The sequence below is a fragment of the Oryzias latipes genome, chromosome 4 (assembly GCF_053564925.1).
Source record: "Oryzias latipes strain Hd-rR chromosome 4, Olatipes_Hd-rR_3.1".
NCBI lineage: Eukaryota > Metazoa > Chordata > Actinopteri > Beloniformes > Adrianichthyidae > Oryzias > Oryzias latipes.
In genome coordinates, this window is record NC_136240.1 from 3,198,119 (window position 1) to 3,218,312 (window position 20,194).

The 20,194-nt window shown below is 42.7% G+C and overlaps 1 protein-coding gene across 1 annotated transcript; it reads right to left on the reverse strand.

The window, feature by feature from the left end:
* Positions 1–1,543: 1,543 nt before the first annotated feature.
* Positions 1,544–19,439, reverse strand: LOC101159003 (desmoglein-2.1). The gene is made up of 14 exons (XM_011472986.4): positions 18,994–19,439; positions 16,811–16,936; positions 16,356–16,511; positions 14,665–14,803; positions 13,973–14,142; positions 13,577–13,711; positions 11,799–11,984; positions 11,016–11,689; positions 9,957–10,099; positions 9,080–9,301; positions 6,198–6,437; positions 5,781–5,914; positions 5,061–5,366; positions 1,544–4,971 (listed from the first exon to the last, which is right to left on the reverse strand). The coding sequence occupies exons 1-14, from the start codon at positions 19,045–19,047 to the stop codon at positions 3,604–3,606; spliced, it is 4,053 nt and encodes a 1,350-aa protein (XP_011471288.1). The 5' UTR covers positions 19,048–19,439; the 3' UTR covers positions 1,544–3,603.
* Between the last annotated feature and the right edge of the window lie 755 nt (positions 19,440–20,194).

Here is a 20,194-nt window from a genome sequence, read left to right on the forward strand (position 1 = left end):
GTTACCCCTAACGGTGACTAAGCCTGGTCTTTAGTCTGGTTTTGTCAAGCTCTCTGTTCCTGTACTAGCCCTTGACTAAATCTTACTCTCCTGCTTCAGGAAAACTTTGCCACGAGTGACGTCATTCTTACCACTCACTTACCAGTCTCGTTCTCTGGGTTCCAGCACTTGGGTCCGCCACGCTAAGGAAATCATGACAGGAGAGATTTCATGTAATCCATGGACACCAGTGAAGATCACAAATCATTGAAGAAAAAAGGTTCAGAGCACTGTCTAGTGGGTCTAGATGACCCAACTCCCAACGTTAAAGTGCCTAGGATAGCACAAGGGTTAAAGCCTACCTTCTGCATGCCATCTACATTGCATTTTTTTTGTGCTGAACAAGTGGTGTACAATGTAGATGTCCCTGACTAATGAAGATTTTTTTTAAATCAAATGTTTTGTTTTTTAAGTCTTGAATGACATATTTATTGCAGCATTAATTTATTAAAAACTGCTTTAGAGGATCAGCTTTTATGTGTGTATGATGACACATGCTGGGCTCAGCTCCTTAACTCTTTGCCAACTCCATGAAGGGAACACAAACTGTCAACGCTGACAAAAAATAAAATTGCATCTTAATATATGCAAAGTGACAAGAGCAGACATGTTTTATCAGCTTTTTCCCAAGGTCTTTGCATTTCTCCTTCAACTGTAAACAGGGATCGCCGCCCCCCCTTTAGAGTAAAAAAAACCTGGGACAAAATATGCCAAATATGTTGAACTTTAATACCATATCAAAATCTTAGAGACGAGAAAACAATAACATAAAGGATCGTTCACTTTGTAAGAACAGTAACATTGAACCTAAATGCCAAAAACATAAAGTTGTGTTAATGGCTGCAATATGCCTGCTACTACATCCATTATACATGCTTTTCTCCATTCTTCAACAAATGTGATCACAGTTGCAGAGAAAAGGAGGTGTAGCTATCCAATTCGTAACGGTTGCATGTGCGAAATGCGTCAACGTCCGGTCGGCATTACCATTTTTATAAGACATTAAAACCGCAAGCGTTGTAATGAGGTATCGAAACGGTGTTTTTTATATTCCACCTCAAAAAAAATTCGAACGTCCCACCGGGTGACTCGCGCCCCACTATTTGAGAAGCACTAGATTAGCGCATAAATACATGACCCATGCCGTGTTTACCAATCCCTATTTTAGTTTTTTATCTATAAATTGTTTTATCTTTAAGTTTTTACTCTTGTGTATGTGTCATATTTGCATGTCTTGGCTTTTTCTGCTGACTTTTCTTTGACAGAAGATCACCTAAAGACTAGATTGAAAGGGAATCTCAATCTACTGGGGAAATCAATAAAGAAAGCCTAATGTCTTAAAATCATTTGTGCCATTTACAGTCATTAGTGAAAGAACAGTTAAAATGTTTGCAGATTCCAAATAAATGTTTGCAAATTGGTTTAGCACAGCAACCGAGAGCGTGTGTATGGAATATGATATGGATCATAAAAAACAGAAAACAAACACTCTGCAGACCAGAAATACATCCAGCAAACTGGGAAGTTTATTGTTCAAACACGTCCTTTCTGCTCATGAAAGTACAGAGAAAGAATCACAGAAACCAACCGCAGCCAAAAATAGAGTTAGGCTGGTTTTTTTTCCATCTGAATTTCTTTCCAACCTTGACTTTTCTGAAGCTGATCTAAGCTTGAAAAAAAAGAGCTCCAAAATAGACAAAAGATTAAAAATCCCCTCAGTAACTGACAAAGTGCTTTTAGCAGCCCCATGCACCAAGGATTTACTAGAAATACTAAGAAGAAAACTTGTTTTATACTTACACAACAAACACATCCACCAAGTTTTACACCCACCTCTACTGCCAGAAGCAGATCCACAGGAACAGAGATCTTCTAAAAAATGTCAAACTATTGAAAGATTGTGCATTTACTCTATGAAACTATTGAAAGATTGTGCATTTACTCTATGAATTCAGACCTGCTAGATTTCTGTTTTCAAATAATGGAAGTCCTGCACTTTGTAGTCCTTGTCGGGATAGTTCACTGGTTCAAACTTTTGCCCACTTCATTTCTCTGACCAACTTTGAACGTCTGCATCAACGTCAGGTTGAACACCTTTTTACTTGTTACTTTGGTCCGGTGGAGGCATGCTTCAGGGCGGTTACTGGCAAGAAGACGACGAAGAAGGTACGCTAATAAGTGTCTGTGACATATAGATTGTTGGGAAAACAGTGAGAAGCCATGTGGATCACGTTAAAAGTTCTAATGAGCCTGCGTAATCCGTCCACATTTCAATGAGTTGTTGTGTCTTGTTGTTGCTCCATGTTTGTCTGCGGCTCTCTGTTTACAGGCTACGGTGGCCGTTTTGGTCCAGTTGTTTCGCTCTGAGGACGGATTGTATTCAGACTGAGAAATCTCAGGGCAAACCGGAGCTCAGTCCAATTAGAAACAAACTGATACCACCTTGAAAGATGGGTCAGAGAGCGGTTCCTGGTCCCGCACCAGGGTCCACTTTGGGTGTATTCAGACTGAAAATGATAGGGCAACATGGTAAACTGGAGACAAATTGTGTCTGAGGCCTCCCCCTCTGTTGAGGGAAGGGTTAACATGGACATGTATTGCTTCTATGACCCTCGTTTTAAACCATCTGCCTTCTCTGTCAAGAATCCCCTTGTGTTATGTTAGTTTCTTCAATGTACAGTTCTGAGCATTTGTCACTGCACTGGACTGCTCAGAGATTCTCATTCATCCAGGTGGCATTGTCGTGAGGTTGAGGGAAAGCCAGTGGTCTTAAAATCTTCTTCCTTGAAACGTTTCACCCCTCATCCAAGTTTCTCCATGTATAAGTTGTCAACAATTGGAGCCACTGGGGATCCCATGGCACAGCTTTGCTTCTGCTTGTCGAATTCAACTTTGTAACTGAAGTGACTGGGGTTCAAGCATATGTCCAATGTGTCCAGTCGCAGTCCTCTGGCAAAATACTCTGAGTTGTGGATGTGGTAATGTGGGTCTCCAACCAGTGATTCCAAGATTGATTCTGTTAATTATAGATCCGAGGGGAACTCCTTACTTGTGAATCCTGGGGAGTCCATAGATGCATGGAGTTGAATTCCCAGGGTGCAAATGGATATATGGACTGCATAAACTATACTGTTTCTGTTTTCTTTGGATGTCAGGTCTTTGGGGTGGACCTGCTTCAGCCTCTGTGTGTTGCTAGGTTTGAAATGAACTTCTATTTGGTGTTTAGCAAAAATTCTGTTATGTTTCTGATATTGTGCAGAAGGACAATGGTTTTGTCTTCTCCTGTGTTCTTCCTGGTGTGAGATGTTGTCCTGTTGAAGGCCCATTTGGGTTATCCAAAGGTTTTCAGAGCCAAATTGAGATCAACTTCTACCTTTTTCCTGTCTTCTCTTAAGGAGGATGCAACCGGAGAGCTTCTGATAGCTGATAGCTCTGTTGTTCAGAGTTTGGATTTCTTATTCAAATCTTGCCTAAGATGAAAAGTATCTGCTGGAGAACTGGTGTTTGCTGTCTTTCTGATCAACCCTCTTTGTTATTAATTATTTTTTAAGTGTTTTATTCCAACTATGCAGGTCTGAGTTTGTAAAACGTTGGCCTGTATATGTCCTTATAGCCCCCCCACACAAACAAGTACAATGTTACTAAGAAAGAAAACCAAAACTGGGCCATGATTTGCTGCAACCTTGTTTTCCTATTTTTTCCTAAAACAAAGCCTGTTTTTTTCAGGTTCAATTTTCTGTCCCAGATAATGGGAAATTTAATAGAACTGTGCTTTACAGCAACAGCAAAGTGTTCTGGGAATATTGTTACCTGGGCTGCCACATTACACACCCTCTGAAGGGGAACAGCCTCATTCTCCAGGTTCACATATCTGGGCAAAATGCCCTGATAAGGACCTGGGTTCTCCTCTTCAAGCACATTGTTTGAGAGTAGCATGAAGCTGCCACCAGAATTTGGTGCCATCATTCCCCAGCTGTCTAGTGAGCTAGAACCATCTCCAGAACCTGGGGGGGCAGACACATACATTGCAGCTCCGACTGGACTTGTGGGGCTGACAGGACTTTGGAGACTTACAAAGCTCTGTGTGCTTGAGGTAACTAGCCCTGAAAGTGAGTCTGGTCCTTCACTGATAAGAGGTCCAGATGGACCCTGAGAACCATTGATCAGAACAAGTCCTGAAAGATTGGTTCCACTAGACCAGTTGTCAAGCATAAGAGTGTTCTGCGGATTAGGTGCCATTACGTACTGCATTGGTTGCATCACATCGTTGGTGGTGTAGTAAAGTGGCTGCTGCAGGACAACTCTCTGACTGGGATAATGCAGTGTGGCAGAACGCCTCAGACCAGAAGAACGGCCCAGATCAGTAGAACGGCCAAGATCGGAAGAATAGCCCAGATCAGGAGAACGGCCCAGATCAGTAGAACGGCCAAGATCGGAAGAATAGCCCAGATCAGAAGAACGGCCAAGATAAGAAGAACGGCCAATATCAGAAGAACGGCCAATATCAGAGGAACGACCAACGTTTGTGATATGGGAGTGATGAGGAAGTGTCTTGCATGATGAGGCCCTGCTAACTTTGCTGGAAGATGAAGCAAGGACTTTTGTAGATGACACAGATGTCTCTGTGTTTATGCCAGACTTATTTGTTACAACGACACTCTTAACCTGAGGCCTCAAAACTGGTTGAACCACATCCGATGTGGTTCTGAGAACATCGGGTGTTGCCTTTGTCACGGAGGATCTGACAGTTATGGAAGGAGGGGAGCAAATCTCTGCCAGAGTTTTGAACTTTTCACCAAGGTCATTGATGAAGTTTAAGTCTGTGTCAGAGTCCAAAAGGCTGCAGCAGCCCACCGAGTTAGCAGACGACCCCTGGCCCTCGTGGTCATATTCCATCAGTGTGTCTTTGATTGGGAAGTCACACATGGATTTCTGTTGGTGGCATAAAGAACAGAACAGGCATTGACACATGTTTGTGTAGAAAATTTTGATGTTAAAATCCTGCAAAGCCAGCATGTCACCTGTGAGTAGTAGCTGTCAAGAAAATCATCAGGTAGGGCCATGTCCTCATCCAGGGCCGCTGTGTCCTGCATGAATGTCTGTATTCCAAATGCTGCAGAGCCGTGGAGTAAGTCCTCCCTTACAAACCCGGGGGAGCTGTCGGTCTCTATCAATCCTGTTCCCTCCCCAAACATGTTTACAGACCCTTTTACGGTGTGCATGTGGGCCGTGTTTGTGTAAGCTGAGGACATGGTGTTGAAATTCATAAAAGCCGTGCCATCAGGGTTTTTTGTGGAACCAACAGGAACACTGTGGAGTGGTAACTCCTAGGAAATGAAGGAGGAAGAAGAAAACATGCAAAATGTGAAAATTAATTTCTTATTTATTACTGCAGTCAGACCAAAGGCTAGTCCTGATGCTGGTCAGTTTTTGTTTTATGTCTTTCGGATTCATACATACACTATTTATGTATTTCATATTCAAAACTTCTGTTTCTCCAGTGTTTCCTTCTCTTTCCTTCCTTACACAAAGTCTGCAGCTCTCCTTATCATTCAACAGTGATGAACATTTTCATGAGAGCAATAGATACAACTACGTCGGGATTCTCCTTGTTAATCTTCCGCACTCGTCTGACAGTGTCTCCATTCTTTTGATTACAGTAGCAACACATGGTGATGATGTAAGATGTCGTGTCACTACTTTGACAACATCAGTCAAAATGAAGATGACAGAAAACCCACCTTGTCCTCGCCTTTGCCTTCGGTGTCATAAACTATCAGATACTCGGTGGTTTCAAACGGTAGTTTACTGAACTGGTCTGGGAAAACTTTATCTGCTCCTCCACACTGACACAAGATCAGGAAAAGAGGGACAACTGCAGGACAAAGGAAACACTTTAGGCCTTGAAATCATTTTTATAGTTGAAGAATCCAGAAAAGTGGAAGTCACAAATAAAGCAGAAAGTAACTAAGTAATAACGTTTTCAGGTCCCGCGCGGTTCGCAGTACCACAACAAATATATACTACAAACAAAAAAACCAAGGATGTATTACAGAGATAGAATAAGAATTAGGATTGATGCATTTCAGAAACATGTTAAGGCTTGTTCTTCTATTGAGTCATCCCCGTCAGAGAGATCTGTGTTATCTAGTACTCACATAGCAACAAGCACAACGCCATCATCAGTAGTCCAATGGCTCCTAAAGACACCTCAGTCGACTTGGATCTCAGCCGCCCCACGTTCAGGCTGCAATCCTCCGTTCCCTCACAGGTGCAGACATCAACGGTGAAAACCTCACTGGATGGGCAGGACAGATTCTGAGCATCCCTGACCTCCAGCTGCAGCTCATATACTCCAGGCCACAATGTTTCTTGGGAGTGAAGAGCAGCAGTGGTTCCTGGAAAGATAAACGGCCATCATCTGGGTCTAACCCAAAACTTCCACCAAGTGTCCACATTTAGGTGTGGGAGCATCAACATGCGTGTAACCAAATCACTCCTTGTAGTTTCCAAAACCACCCTTTCCAACGGTTTCCAATTTTACACTTTCCAGGGGGTGTCATCCTTGACAGTACATTATCCTTTCATTGTCAAATCAACAGCATTACACGGTCTGCCTACTTTCATTTACATAATATTAATCGTCTCCGCCCCTCCCTCACCATCCACTCCGCTTCCATCTTAGTTCATAGTCTGGTTACTTTTTGCCTCGACTATTACAGTGCACTTCTCTCATCATCACTCACTTTCTCCAGCAGCTGCACTTTCTTCCAGTAGTTTTCCGGATTCAATTCAAACTCCTTCTCTACACGTTCAAAGCCCTCCATAACCTGGCTCCTTCTCATCTTTCTAATCTTCTCCATATTAACACTCCCTCTTGCTCTCTCCAGTCGTCTTCCCTTCAGCTTTCTGTCCCCCCGACCCGTATGGTCACCATGGGGAGCTGTGCCTTCAGCCGCTCGACTCCCCACCCTGGAACCCCCCGGACCTCTGTATCATCAACTCCTTTGCAATTTTCAAATCCAGACTCAAAAACTACCTTTTTAAATTTGCTTTCCAGCATCACAATTTTCCCTCATCTGTTTTCTGATTTTATTAACATGTCAACTTATTTATTGTGTTTTTAACATTTTCTTGAAGTGATTTTAATGTGTTTTACTTTTGAGTTAGTACAGTGTCCTTGAGTGTTGTGAAAGGTGCTTTTAAATAAAATGCTTTGTAATGTTTTTCAGGGATGGCAATGATGGCACAATGTGGTTTAACACATTGACTGCAGAAAATACTGTCACTGGTTTTAAATGTCACAAAACTGTTTTAAAATGAGTTTCTGGAAAAAATGTATTTCAGCTTCACGTTTGCCTGATGTGTTTTTGTATTTTCATTGATCTTTTACCATGATCACATGTTTCTTGTCCCGACTGTTATTTCCTATATAACCTGCTCTGCAGTGACGCCCGTTGGTTCTTGTTCCACTAACACAGGGGTCGGCAACCCATGGCTCCGGAGCCACATGTGGCTCTTTCATCCTTCTGTTGTGGCTCCCTGTGACTTTGGAAAATAATGAGTATTTTATAATAATTAGATTTTATTTTAGTTTGTTCATCTGCTGGCTCCGTACGAAGCGCGTACCACGTCAAAACCAGCTTCCTAAATGAGCACGTATTTTATCGGGCGAGAACTGCAGAGCTGATAGCAGGAGGAGACACGCAGTCCGGTGTGATCTTCTGCCGGGAACTTGACGTGCCGCGGGGCAGAGAAACTTTCTGATGACAGAGAGTTTGCGCCAGTGTTGCCAGATAGAGTCACAGTTTTCCATCCCAAAAGTCATCTGAAAACCGCCAGACGCAGCCAAAAACCGCCCAGCACAGCTTTTGTTGATGTTTTTTTTCGTACTGGACTGATTTGGCAAAATAAAAGATTTTTCTAAATAAAAGATAGTTCAGACAAATAATAAAATGTGTACACTATTGAATATCTCTTCAGCGGGCCGCCTTCTTCCATTCATTTGCTTAACCCGCTCTATCCCCACTATAACCTGCGTCCGGCTCTTTCATCCCTGTGCTGCGCTGGAGCGCCCCGACTACCGTATTTTGCGTTCTCTGTGTAGGACACACTGAGGAGCGCGGGGGAAACAACTCTCAGCTGCAGAGGATGTGAACAGGAGAACAGGTAGAGAGGAAAAGCAGGTAGAGAGGCGGAGGAGGGGCTTTGGCTTCAAACTCTGTCAGAGAGAAGCAAACACGGGCGTCAGATTGAGACGCAGCTTTCCCTGCAGGAGTTGAAGCAGAGACTTTCCCTGGGATGATTTTATGAACTCAAACATGGAAACATGATTACCAAGTAGAACTCTTCAAAATTATAAACCTGATCTCTCCACATTCTCAGTGTCTACCATGCATTGATAAACACATCGCTCCATGCAGCGATCAGACCATAACTTCAGCTGGTGGCTCCTCCCAGCGTGACCGCATTATCATCCTTTAAAGAACACAATGTGCATTTGCAGTGATGTATGTTTCAGAAGATGTCTGATTGGCCAATCTACATGTCAATCCAGTCCCGTACTTCTCAGTGAGGATTTTGATTGGCTGGTGATTTTTTAAGAAGTACTTTTTTTTAATCTTTTCTGGCCCGCGATCTACACTCATGTCCTTGAAGATCGACGTAATGAGCACCCTTGATATAATATATACATGCATAATATATATAATAATGTCAAAACGGGTTGTGGCTCCAGGTGCTTTTTTTTTCATTAGGGGCGGTCCCAAATGGCTCTTTGAGTAAAAAAGGTTGCCGACCCCTGCACTAACAGCTGCAGAAACAACAGAAAGAGCTACATCCAGGAGACAGTAAAATGGGAACTACCACTAGGTGTTTTATGTGTGTGGTGATCCACGAACAACTCGAGGACTGAAACTTTTTGAACTCGACTCAAACCATTATAAAAAGTTCAAACTACTGGTTTCTTCAAACTGTGGTGAAGCTTCACAAATGGTAAATACGGGATCTGCTTATGTTGACATGGAAGAAAACATCGTACCATTGACGAGCTCCACATCCCAGCCGCCTTGTGTTCCTTCAGGAACAATGTTGAATGAGAAAGGAGTAGCATTAGGATCAACATCTCCATCGAAAGCAGTGACAAACACAGTCTTTTTGTCAGAGCACAGACTGCTGTGCGTGCTGGTCAGAATGGGACAGTTGTCGTTGGAGTCCGCCACTTTGATGGCAATAGTTCCTGTGGCTGTTTTGGGGGGCATGTCTGTGGAGGAAACACAAGTTTGTAAAACTACTAGTGGAGTTTAAGAAACAGAAAATACTTTGTTGGTAGTTCATGACTATTAGTTCATAATTAGTTTCCTTAAGACAGGTGCTATGTGTGGTCATTTGTAATTCTGATGGTAAAGAAAAGTCAGACAGATTAATAAATGTATGGATGAATGGATGAAGAAGTAGATGGACCAACATTTTTAGGAATCCATGGACAGAAGAATGGGAAGATGTACTAATTGAAAGATAGATGGCTGGTAAAATAGATGAACATACGAATCAAGTAAAGGATGGGTGAACAAGTCTGTTGTTTGGTTAAGGGAACATAATTAAAGCAGCACAATGGACGTCTCCATGAACTGCCACCTTGTCATGGTGCAGGAGGGAGATTAAAGCAGATCAGTGCCACACTTGACACAAATGCCTGAAGGTTTTGAAAATTCACCCATCCAATTTACACGTGTCCTCTTGATCACTCGCTTTGTTCTTTGATACATCCTGGACTCCTTCCTGGTGTGAAATTTTGAGGATGTCCCACTGGGCATCTCTGCTTATACTGGTACCCCTATGACCCAACTCTGAGCAAACTGGGTCAGATAAATGGATAGTATAGCTAAAGCAGTGTTACTCATGGGGCGTTTAATTACCTTTGCTTATAGCCAGAATTTTGGCCATGTAGACACCGTTGACCAAGAATGGAGACTCTCTGTCTGGTACCTTGTTGAGTTTAATCTCGGCAGTCTTTTCATCAATGGTAAACCAGTTGTCTGGATCAAGGCCTTTGGCATAACTAATGCAAAAGAAGAAATGAACAGGAAAGTAAGTAACCATGGGTTTCATCAAAACTTGAAGACTTTTAGTAGAGAGAATATTTCAGTACTAAAAAGCTCCTCAAACAATAGTCTATGTGTCTAAGAAATTAGTTTGCTATCCAGAATCCATCTAAAAGACACTGAAGATTGGTGTAATCTGGATCTGGCAGATTCTTTCAAGCACATAAAACTCACAAGTGTCCTGTTTCCTGCGGTGCAGTGTATTTCCTGAAGACATCGCCTTAGAACTTAGATTTCAGTTTTCAAGAAAACCTTTTACCATCCTTTTTATGCAATAGTCCAGTAAGAAAAATGTCTGCACATTTCAGTCGCACAATAGTGTAATGGTTAGTGTTGTTGCCTCACAAGGCCCTGGTTTCAAATTGTGGCTGAGACCTTTCTGTGTGGAGTTTGCATTTACTTCCTGTGAATGCATTGGTTTTCTCTGTATACTTTAGCTTTCTCCCTTGGATTTTTTTATGTTGATTTCACTTTGCTATTTACCATTTTAAAATGTTTTTATGATTTTGTCTTTTTCTGGCCTATTATTTTTATTCCAAATTAGTGTATAATTTTTATGTTGTAATGAGTCATCATTCCTAAATTTTGTCCTTTCATTGTGTGCTATGTCTGTCAGCGTTTAAATGTAATCAACCATGCGTCTGTTCAAGTTCACTAAAAAGGTATCACAGCTTTGTTCAGTGGAAAACCCACAAACATTTTACCAGTTTTTGGTAAATGATTCTATTAATCTCAGATTAAGAAGGACATTCATTCATTCATTCATTCATTTTCTTCCTTTCGGGGTCACGGGGTTGCTGGAGCCTATCCCGGCCTCTTATGGGCGACACACCCTAACATTTCTTTGTCTAAGAGAATGTAAAATTCTCCTACCTGACATCTTCAGCCGGCTTTTTTGTATCTGGATCGACTGCAGCAAACACGGTGATGACTCCATCTTCAGGTAATGTATTTTTGTCCTCAGACACTGGAACCTCCTTGATGGTGGGTATAAATGCTGGACCTTCTGGAACATTTTTCACTGCTATCTTGATAGGATAGCTTTTGGGTTTGGGTTGGGGTTTGGGTTTGGGTTTGGGCTTCTTGTTGGGTTTTTGTCCTGGTTTGACTGGCATGCTTGGGAGGTTTGGGTTAACTCCAACCCCCACTCCAGGCCCAGGCTTAAGTCCAACGTTAGGATTGACCCCGCCTGCAGGCTTGACTCCAACACCAGGACCAAGTTCTGCATCCAGTCCTAAATCCCCCTCCAGTTCACCATCCACATTTAAATCTAAATCCAAATCCAAATCCAAATCTAAGTCTGCTCCCAAATCTCCATCTAGACCTAGATCAACACCAGCTCCAGCACCAGCACCAGCTCCAGCGCCAGCGCCAGCTCCTGCACCAGCGCCAGTACCAGCACCAGCACCAGCACCAGCACCTGCAGTGTCACCTTCACCAACCACAACATCTACATCCATGGTTAAAGGGCCACCTTCTACGAAGGGAGCAACATTCCCAATGACCAGGCCAAGCTCCAGGTTTTGCACTTCTTCAAAATCCACAGCCTTTTTGATCCAGAAGAGGAACAGCAGGAGAGAAAGTAATATTAATACAAATGGTAAAACAGGAAGACATGTTGAATGTGATGAACCAAGTTCACATCACCAATTTTACCTTGATCAGCTTCAGGATGCCTTCGTTGGTTTTATTATCTGTCTCAATGGAAAAGAGATTATTCTCATTCCCTTTTTCAATTTTAAAGACGGCCAGCCAGTTGTCTGTAAATTTCTCATCCTTGTCCAGAGCTTTGATTTTCATCACAACAACGTCAGCAACGTTTTCCTCCACTGTTCCGTCATACTGCAACAGAACAGCGGGATTAAGCAAACTCAACACATGCCACACTTACTCTAAAACTATAATTACTCTAATACTGGGCTGCTGTCTGTTTGCTCAAAAGCAGTTCAACAGTATTCTCTGAAACGATTAACCCTTGTGCTATCCTATGACCCCCCCCCTTACATTGACGTGTTCTCCCTACCATGACAAAGGTGGGTAAAGGTGGAAAGATTTCATGTAATCCATGGACACCAGTGAAGATCACAAATCATTGAAGAAAAAAGGTTCAGAGCACTGTCTAGTGGGTCTAGATGACCCAACTCCCAACGTTAAAGTGCCTAGGATAGAACAAGGGTTAAAGCCTACCTTCTGCATGCCATCTACATTGCACCAAACCCTTTCAGCACATTTCTACAAGCTTTAAGGCTGCAAACTCACACATTAAATGTAAGTCCTTTGGTAACTCTATTAACTTGTGGCATTGTTGTAGGAAGGTCTGGTTCATGAGACTGTAACCCAGGGGTCGGGAACCTTTTTGGCCAGGAGAGCCATAAACGCCACATATTTTTAAATGTAATTTCGAAAGAGCCATACAATAATGTAGTGTCCCTTTCCCACACTAAGGCACGGAGACTTAACCTCTTTTAGGGTTCTTTATTCTGGTTACTGTAGACCGCAACAAACGCCGTACAATCAATTCAGCAACTCCTGAATCTCTCCCGCCGAGACGAGAGCGCTTCTCCCAACTTTATATTCCCCCGTCCTGCTCCAGCCCTCCCATTTCCTTATTCGGCCCATGGCTGAACCCCATTGATCCAAACTCCCTAACAACAGGCTGAGCGACAGAACTGAGGGCCAATCAGATCTCTGCTTGAACGATGCGTTCCATGATCTCCAGAACTTTTAACGCGGCCCAACAGCCAAGTTAAACTCAGTCCGCGACAATATGTTTAAAACTAAATATACAAATGAATGTGTGCATTTGATGTAATTTCAACATTTTTAAAGTCCAATAAGTCTGTGGATTCTTTTTAATAACATTGTTATACTGTTGCTAATAAATGATGAGTATTTCTCGTGGTGGTTTTGCTGATGTCTGGTTGATCCGTGGTGAGTTTCTGCTTCATGCAGGCGTTGAGACTTTAAACGTGATCGTAGGTCTGAATGTTCTTTAGATGTGAGACAGACATGGAACCAAACACACACCCACGCTGCAGGAGTGACGGGCAGCAGGTTTACGTTTTTACCATCTCTGCGCGATTCACCTGCTGCCGGTCCCCCCCCACCCCCCACCCCCTCTGCTTTCTTCCTCACACATCCCGTCCCCAAAACTGCGCGCTCTTCCTCAGGGAGGCAATTCAAAGGTTTCCGGGTGGTACAAACTCTGTGAAATAATAGATAACAGTAAACTGATAGTTTTTTCTCCAAGCACCGCTACTACTGCGCGCCTCTGGCATTGCATCGCGCCCGAGAAGGACTGGTCTAATGAAAAAAAAAAAGTATAATTAAGGATTTGTCTGCGAGCCACATGTGACCATCAAAAGAGCCATATATGGCTCGCGAGCCATAGGTTCCCGACCCCTGCTGTAACCCATGAACACATTAATACTTACCTCAGACTTTTCCAGAGTGGGAATGTTGTCATTTATGTCCAGCACCTTGATCTCCACAGTTCCTGTACCTGTGAGACCCTCTGGTGCCCCTCCCATATCAGTGGCTTTGATGACCAGCTTGTAGAAGTCATGTGCCTGTCAATGAGAGGAATAAGCATAGACATTAGTTTCCTGTCAGGTTCAGAACCACCACTCTTAAACTGGGCTTGCTCGAATAAATATGTTTTTGTTGAAGATTGTGGAATTTCCCAGCTAATAAAGTCAAAGGAAAAGTTGTGTGTTTGCTCTTTACACCAAGATGTGAGTTGGTCCTAAAGAAAGTGGGATGGATGAGATCTGTGGAAGTGGAACTGTAAACTGAAGTTCTATGTGATGCCGGGGTGCAGAGATCTTCACCTCTCGGTCCAGGTTGGGCTCTTTCACATAAAGTTTTCCCGTCTTTTTTCCAATACGGAACATGTGGCGGTCCAAAGCCGGCTCCTGGCTGATGATGGAATAGGCAATCTCAGCGTTGGGAGTTGTTGGGTCATCTTTATCTTTAGCCGTGATCTGCATAATGTAGGTATCTGCACCAGAACCAACATTAATGCATCATATGACAGCTTAACAAGGGGTTGGCTGTGGTAGAATGTCTGACAGTTTATTACTTCTTATTACAATGACTTATTCAAGTAAGAGACACACATTCAAAGCTAAGACGGTAAGACGTCATGTAGGAATTTCTGCTGAAAAAGATCTTCTGAGAACGAACAACACATGGAAAAGTAAAATTGTTACCAGCAAATCCGGTCTCCCCAGCCATAGAAAGTCAATTTGAGGTCAGTGAGCACAACCAATGTTTAAAAAGTTTTACTTTTGTTCAAAATAAATCTACTGTACAAACATAGTTATTTCCGGGAAAATAAACTTTTCCTCTTTCTATATTCCTGTGTGCACGTTTATGCTCACACTCAGAACTATGTCTGTTCGTTCAGGATAATAACGAATGCTCATCTGTTCTCTTTTCAAAAACTCATGTTTTGTTGGTCAGAGAGGAGGAAAATCCATCAGTAAATGTTTTCAGAGGAGGTGTGGTAGCTAACTCTTACCTTTTTTACTCGACTCGTTGACACTCCCATAGTGCGGCTCAAAGTAAGGAGCGTTGTCATTCTGGTCCACAACAGTGAAAATCAGTGGAATCTCCTCTTCTGCTTGAGTCCCATTCAAATATTTGGCAATGCCTTTGAGCTGAGGAACACAGAGAGAACATGGTCTACTTGTTTACAGCCGTGTCTTCATTATAGTCTTTCAATGGTCACCTTTGTGAATTAGATCAGAGCCATGAATCTGATTTGTTTTACTTCAACTAGTGTCTTCCTGGTTGGTGGAAAACAGATTGAGCTGGAGGGAAGATGGTTGAATTTCTTAGAAAGAAGATTAAAAAGTGTTTTCAAGGTCCAGGGATTCTGGAACATGTTTTAAAAACCAGTGTTTGATCCTAATGTCAGGTCATGTCTGCTTCAAGCTTTTATTTTGAAATACTCCCCACTTCTTCCCTTCAATTAAGCCTACCGTACAAGGTATTTGTTTTTCATGTCCTACAGTCAGTCCCTGCTGATTGTTGTTTGCTGATTAGAAGAAGGTGAGGGGAGTGGTAGGTCAGGGAGAAAACTAGTGGCACTTTTCTCTTCCACATTTCACCACTGTATATCTCTGGCCAGAAACATCTTTGATCAGATGCTTTGCACCCCACCCATGGTCTTTTCCTACCAATGGGCCTCTGGAAAGAGGTTTTGCAGTATTTAATGTAAAATCACTGAGTTCCACCACAGACCATCAGACTGCTGAAATTTAAAAAGTCACTGTAGTTTCCATCTAACTGTTTACAATCCTGCTTTCCAAATCAACCTGATATCTGGCAGATTTGCAACGCTCACTTTTATCATGATTTGCTACTGAAGGTTATGTGCCTCGTGATTTTCACAAGGGGTACATGGTGGTGTAGCGGTTAGCACTCTCACCTCGAAGTGAGAAAAGACCCCGGTTTGGGTCCCCAGGGGTCCTTCCTCCTTAAAAACCCTTCAGAAACATTTCTGATGCTTCGTTAACATTTATCAACATTAGAATATTTCTCAACATGTTTTTTTTTATTCAGAGAAGTAGACCTTATATTTTCTTTGCTGTTTCTGACTCAGCTGATGCCATTTCTCCGTGCAGGGACACAAACTTTGGTTATAGCGATTCAGGAAGCGGTGGAACAGCGGAGAAATATTCTTTAGCAGCCGGCAAGGAAGCCGACGGGCCGGCTGTTCTTTATCTACCCCTCCTCCCCTCAAAAGTCTCATAATCTTCTTGACCTGTCTGAGATTTTGTTATGAACTGGAGGAGGCACATGACAGAAAAATAATCTTATAGTAGTGACACCCGAATACACGGGGAACACTGTAACAATATTCTGAAGCAGAGAAAAGCAGCCTTGCGCTGACTTTATGTCAGTCATTTGTTACATTTTGGTGCAAAGCTGGTTTGCAAAGTCAGAACCAACGGATTGACAGTGAGGCGTTTACAGTAAAGAGTGAGTGTTATTCAGGTGTCGCTGCCGACATACCCGCTGTCAAAGGGTTAAGCAAAGTTTATTCATTGTCTATACTACTTTACAATGCCAGTGCATTGACATTTTGTGCACGCCTTCTTTAAGACTAATGACAAAAACGTTGAGTCAAAGAAAACACATTTTGGAGGGAGGGTCCTACATTCTGTTTCTTTAATTAGAAGTAAAAGAAGCAGAAGCCACACTCACATGGAAGGAGTGATGTGTTTCCCAGTCCACCGTGTTGGTGATGCGCACAAGTCCAGTTACATGATCCACTACAAATAAGTTGTAGGGTGGTTCATCTGCACCCTCACCTTTCAGGTAATACTCCACTTTTTGCTTCTGGTCTTTGTCCGAGCGGATCTAGAGAACAAACAGGCTTCAGTGAAGCTGGAATGTGATCAAACATTTTTCACAAATAACCTGAATTCCTGCCGTATTTTTGCCTCAGTGTGCTTTGATCTGCTGTGGAAAAAGCCTCAGGACAACCTCATCACACCTGAAGACGTTGATGCACAAAGCTAACCTGTTTGCACAACTGTTCAAGAGCAAACAGGTTGGCTTGGGCTTCAAAGACTCATATTAGCCAACTCCTCTACCAGCTGTCAATCACAGCTGTACTGTAACCTGACAGCAACATCAGTCCAGCTGAGCCAAATTACCTTTGCAATATATTTCACGTGGGAGTAATCTGTGTTTTCAATGAGCTTGGCAGGAGGGGGAAGCCAGTTTCTCTTCATCCTCCTCAGTGTCTTTGTTCCCGTTTTTGTACTTTCAGCACTGATTACCTGAAACAAGAAGACAAAGTCCAAAGTGAGAGAAAGTGAGCTGTGTTTAAAAAGAGACGGAATTAAATTCAGAGCAGTTTTTGCCCAAATCCCACTTATTTGACCAATTCAACAGTCTTTTGTTTTTCCTGTTTTGGTCATCATTTCAGCCACATTACAGTTTGTGACACGATATTTTAGGAACTCAAATGATTAGAAATTCTTGTCATCAACCCCATCATTATTTTAAATGATAATTCAGTCTTCAAAATGAGCATTTTCTTAATAGTCAATTTTAAATCAATTGAATCCAGTTATTATAATTTATGCCTAAATTTTGGGATTTTGCACAAAAAAAATCACTTTTCTTAATCTAAAATCTTGGGTTGGTTTTTCTGGCACAGTTTTTAACTGGTTTTATTCTTATTTATCGGACAGGTTTTTTAATTTTTTCATCGGCAATTCTTGCTCATCTAAGGTGAAATTGACATGTGGCGTTCCCCAGGGTTCGGTACTGGGACGTCTGTTATTTCCAATTTACATGTTACCACTGGGGGAGATAATACGCCAACATAACCTTAATTTTCATTTCTATGCCGATGATAATCAACTTTACTTATCTTTTAAACCTGGTGACCATGGTCTTTTAAAGAACCTCAATAGCTGCATTGTTGATATTAAAACCTGGATGGCCCAAAATGTTCTGCAGTTGAATATGGACAAAACTGATGTGATCATTTTTGATTCAGTTGAGGCCCGAAATGGTGTGGCCTCGAAATTGGAGTCTCTGTCTAACAATGTTTCTTCAAGCTGCAGAAATCTGGGGGAGATATTTGATACCAATTTTAATCTGGAGACACATGTTAAATCAGTGGTCAAATCCTGTTTCTGGCAACTACATAGGTTATACAGGATAATCCCTCTCCTATCAAAAAAATGTCTTAAGATGGTGATTCATGCTTTTATTTTTTCCTGTTTGGACTATTGTAACGCACTCTACACGTGCCTTTCACAGCAGAGGCTGTATTAACTACAGTTAGTCCAAAATGCTGCCGCCAGACTCATAACCAGAACCAGAATGAGAGACCACATCACTCCAGTTTTAGCGTCCCTGCACTGGCTCCCATTTATTACAATCTAAATATTTTTCTCTATAATTATTCAAAACCTCTAAATATTTGGTAGGCATTTAAGGGTAAATGTTTTAGCATACAATATTAGATACCATTCATATTTAGTGGATCATCTTTACCAAAGCTTTTCATACATGTACAGCTTTAGATAGGTTTTAATCTGATAATAAGAGTAAACCAAAAAAATGAAAACTTATCAAAAATGAACCCAGCCCGACACTGTGCTAGAGTTCACTTGGAAGCCCTCTTCCTTTCCCTGGATTTGCTACATCACGGAAACCTGTTGCAAAAAAAACCTGTTGCAAATCAACTTTTAGAGGATTTGGACAGAAATGATCTTTAGGAGTTTCATTTAGGATTTTGAGCAGATTACAGTACTGAAACACAAAAATAAAGAACTATACTATACTCTGATCAAAGTTTGGGGCATTTCTTCTTTTCGTCAGGATGGAGCAAAAGTAGTTTAAAATAGAGACTTTTGTCCAAAATGTAAATATTAAATTTCTGTCTTTAAAGCAGAACTTCTGACACTACATTGATTTTGTTAAGTGCATTTCTGCAGCCACCTAGGAACCCACATGAAACCACACGGTCTGCCAGCACTCGGCTGACGTTCCAACTATTTCCCTGCTCAGAAAAACACAAATCTGCGGTACAAAAAATTTCTCCATGTGAGGTGTGGCAGCAGAAAATACATGCATTCTGTAGATTCTTTTTGCAGGATTATCTGTCCATGCATTCATCCTCTGAGGTCCATGGAGACTACAGTAGATGAACCAACAACTCTCTCAAGGACAGCTTAGTCTTCTGCTAACCTGGAAAAAGAATTTCAACCACAACTGTTTTTGCTGTGAGGCACGGTGCTAACCACCCAGCCCGTTTCCATAACCACAATTAAATTTGCAACAAAAGACTGTGCAGTAAGGCCTTTGGGTCAGTACTCACCAAGAAGAGCAGCAGGAGCAGAAGGCTCACATCTGTGACAGAGAACCGAGCCATGAGTGCAGGACCTTGGAGAAAGCAGGACTGCAGGAGTTGAACCTTCAACAGCAATAATTAGATTAGTCTTCCAACAGCCTCCGACCCAAAGTTGCACCTGGGTTTGCAACCCCCTCCCTAATATCCTCATAAAACTGTCACATTGATTTACTGTTTCTCATGGGCGTGTCGACAGAGCAGAAGTATCCGATTTTTGCCTCAGGTTGATCACCTGCAGTGGCTTGAAGCAGAGAAACAGGTTTCACCGTGAACTTTTTCTTTCTTTGTTTTCTTATCAAAACACAGAAGTGATTTCAGCAGAATTCTTAGGAGACCTCACTCTCATAAAAAAAGCTGCAGTTAAGTCTCTAAAGGTCTTTGCTGTGCAGAATGTCCTAAAAGCCAACAACTCCAATGTTATCTGCAAACACAAAGTCCTGGTTCAGAGGAAGGACCGCCCACCACATTCTGGAAGCCCCCTCCACAAAGCTGCATTCAGCCAGCAGTCAGTAACAACTCAGTCAAAAATTGATCTACATTGGTGTAAACTGTAAGAAAGTGGTTTACAAATGGGGAGGGCTGGTGGCCAGTGGGGGGTCTGCCAGATGGGCTGCTCATCTGCACCTGGGTTTGGGATCACTCCTTCTCTGGCCGTGGGACGGGGTGTGGCAACCCTCTTGGGGCCTGCAGTTGCCCTGGTGACACCTACCATGGCCATGTGATCTGGGGGAGGCAGGCTGGTTGGCCCTGTTCTGGGGGGGGGGGGGGGGCTGGGGTTCACAAATCGGGGGCCAGTGTAGAAGCTGTCCCTGACCTAACTTCTTCGTTGTATAATCACTTATAAGTGTGTGTGTGTGGGGGGGGGGGGGGGGGGGGGGCTGCAATGCACCCCCATGTCTCCCTGCTCTGCTCTCTGGCACTGGGGGCCGCTGTGGCGGTCCTGCTGGCCCGGGTGGCAGACGTGATTGCCGGGCGGGTGGTGTTTCTCTGTAATACTGTGTGGGTGTTGGGGGGTCCTGCCTGCCGATGCTGCTGTGGAGGGGGTCTTGCTGTGGGGATGACTGGGCACCCTCCCTATTTTTTTACATTCCATCATCACCTTTAGAAGAACAGAAACACTCACTCTAACACATTTTGCGTGACGGAATGAAATGTTTCACATGTTGGT